General features: G+C 42.4%; 1 protein-coding gene across 1 annotated transcript; it reads right to left on the reverse strand.

The window, feature by feature from the left end:
* Window positions 1-965: 965 nt before the first annotated feature.
* Window positions 966-2,174, reverse strand: LOC130976874 (uncharacterized). Its single transcript, XM_057901825.1, has one exon. The coding sequence runs from the start codon at window positions 2,172-2,174 to the stop codon at window positions 966-968; it is 1,209 nt and encodes a 402-aa protein (XP_057757808.1).
* Window positions 2,175-2,896: the final 722 nt, after the last annotated feature.

Raw genomic sequence — 2,896 nt, forward strand, 5'->3', positions numbered from 1 at the left:
TGACGCCATGAATTTGCGTTGCTATTTTGAGGTGTTTTAAGGATACGGATAGATGAAGAATGGGTTGGCTAGGACAATTTGTGATGAAGGATTTTAGTACACCAAAAGTGTAGAGTGTGGAGAGTGGGAATTTGAATGTGAGGAGTGAGGCTGCACTAAGGTTCCTTTATATAGGGAGATTATGAGAGAATGGAAGGTGTGGATTGCAAGAATGGTTGCTTGATGGACGGTTGGGGTTGTCTATGAAGTAAGGACAAGGATCATCACTTAATGAGAGTGAATGGTTCGGTCTTCAAAGGGTCTCCTTTCTTTAATGTTGCATGGCAACGTTTTTCCATGCGTTCCTTCTTGAGACAAGTGTGTAGTTCTCTTCATGAAGTGGCTGAACCTCCCCCATTTAATTGTCCAATCAATCTCCATCAATGCTCCTTTTCTTTTCCCTATAAAGACAAAATAAGAAAGGTGAGAATAATATCAAACCAAAGACAATTGAACTTTACGGCTAGAATTAAAAAGACAAATGAGAAAAGATTAAATTGTTTATTCATGAATTCCAACTAACTAACTAACTTTTTGTGGGTCTTTATATGCATATTGGTGGCACCATGGGGTGACACCAAACTTAGTTTGGAGCACTGTGATGAAAAGTTCTGTTCAAAGCTTCCAAGACTAGCATGCTTTTGATTGCATTCATGCTCTCTTGGCATGCTTTGAACACCAAACTTGTTCTTCATTGTATATTGCACAATAAGGATTCCACCAAGAGTTTGTCAAGTTTGGGTTTGTATTCATAAATATTGACTTATTTACTATCTTCTAAAAGCATATAAAACATGGGTTGCCTCCCATGAAGCGCTTCTTTAGCGTCACTAGCTTGACGTTTCTCCCTCATCAGGGTGGTTGGTAATGCTTGAAGTCCTCCCCTCTTGCTGTTGACTTGTATCCATTGGTTGTATCAATGATCTCTACATGTTCCAGGGAGAGAATTCTGTTGATTGTGAAGACTTTAGGTAACTGAGATGGTACAGTAGGGAGATTAGGGGGATATCTGGGAAGTAAGCTGAGATCACTCTATCTCCTGGAGAGAAGTCTTCCATAGGGATCTTTTTGTTCCTCCACTTCCTTGGTACCTTCTTCCTTGTGTCCTTTGATATTGCCTTGCTCTTGATGACTTCTTTTCCTACGGTAGTTGTGATGTTGTCTTCACATGCCTCTAGGGGTTTAGGTTCCTCTAACTTTTCCTTGAGCTGTGGTAGTGGCTGTTTCCCTTGTTTATTAACCAAAGGGGTCTCCAGATAGGTTGGGTGTGCTTCTGTGCTTGCTTCCTCCTTTAGCATCTCATCATGGTCTTTACTTGGTTCCTTGTGTTCTTGGTCTACTTCTTGTGAGAGTTTGAAGACATTAAAGCTGAGCCGTTCATCATGGATCCTCAATATTAGCTCCCCTTTCTCCACATCTATGAGTGCTCTGCCCGTAGCTAGGAAGGGTCTTCCCAATATGATTGGGTGAATGTGACTCTCTTCCATGTCTAGGATGACAAAGTCTGTTGGGAGAAAGTATTTTCCAACCTTTAGTAACACATTTTCCACCACTCCTATTGCTTGCTTTTGAGTCTTGTCAGCCAGTCTGATGACCACATCTGTGGGCATTATCTCATTGATCTGCAGCCTCTTCGCCAGGGATAGGGGCAGTAAGTTGATGCTTGCCCCTAAATCACAGAGTGCTTTATCAAACATTGTTTCCCCTATGGCACAAGTGATGTGAAAACTCCCTGGGTCTCTTCTTTTTGCAGGCAATTCAGGTTGAATAAGGGCACTACATTCCTTGTTTAACACTATAGTTTGGCCTCCTTTGAGTGAGCTTTTCCTGGGAAGAAGTTCCTTCATGTACTTGATGAATGCAGGCATTTGTTGTATGGCCTTGATGAATGGTATGTTCACATGCAGAGATGCAAACAAGTCTAAGAACCTTGAGTATATTTTCTTCCCCACAGCACCATTGAGCAGTTGGGGAAATGGTGCATAGAGCTTCAGCAACTCTTGTTGTGAGATTTCTGGTTCTTGGTGATCTCTATCCTCCTCCTCTGTTGAGTTGTTTTCAGGCTGTTGGGATAGGTTGCTTTGCTCGTCTTCATCCTCTTGATCACTTGTAGTGACCATTTTCAATCTTCCCATCTTACTTTCTTTGCCTCTCCTCTTGGGTTTTTCTCCGTGTCACTTGGGAAGCCATCAGTAGGTTTGGGAATCTTCTCCGCTAAGCATCCCACTTGGAATTCCAGGTTCTTGATGGTCTCTCATTGGTTCTTAATGTTGGCTCGCACCTCTTCTTTGAACACCTTGTCTTCTTGAATCTCTTGGCATATTCCTTCAAGTAAGGTTTCAAGCTTAGAGAGTCTGTCATCAATTGATGGTAAATTGGGATTAGAGGTGGAAGGATGAGAGGTGTTGTTGTGGGGGTGTTGATATATCCTCTGTGTGAATTGTTGATGAGCTACATTGTTGTTGAAGTTGTAACGTCTCTGGTCTTGGCTTTGCTCTTGCTGATTCCACCACCCAAAGTTTGGGTGGTTCCTCCATCCAGAGTTGTATGTCTTGGAGTATGGATCATGGTTCTGTCTAGGTGAATTCCCAATGTAGTTGGCTTGCTCAAGGTCCTCTTCTTCAACTTCTTCTTGGGTTGTTGATGAGGTGGTGATTGCTGCCACGTGGTTCCTTTCCATCTTCTTGGTAAGGTCAGCTAACTGCTTGGTAATGAACTTGTTCTGAGCCAGCAGAGCATCTACATTGTTTAGCTCCATTACTCCCTTAGTGTTCCCTCTTTCGGAAGCCTAGAAGTAGTCATTCTCAGCTACAGTTTCAATGACATCTATGGCTTCTTCAATGGTCTTCTTCTTGTT

Source organism: Arachis stenosperma, chromosome 1, assembly GCF_014773155.1.
Source record: "Arachis stenosperma cultivar V10309 chromosome 1, arast.V10309.gnm1.PFL2, whole genome shotgun sequence".
In the NCBI taxonomy this organism is placed as follows: domain Eukaryota; kingdom Viridiplantae; phylum Streptophyta; class Magnoliopsida; order Fabales; family Fabaceae; genus Arachis; species Arachis stenosperma.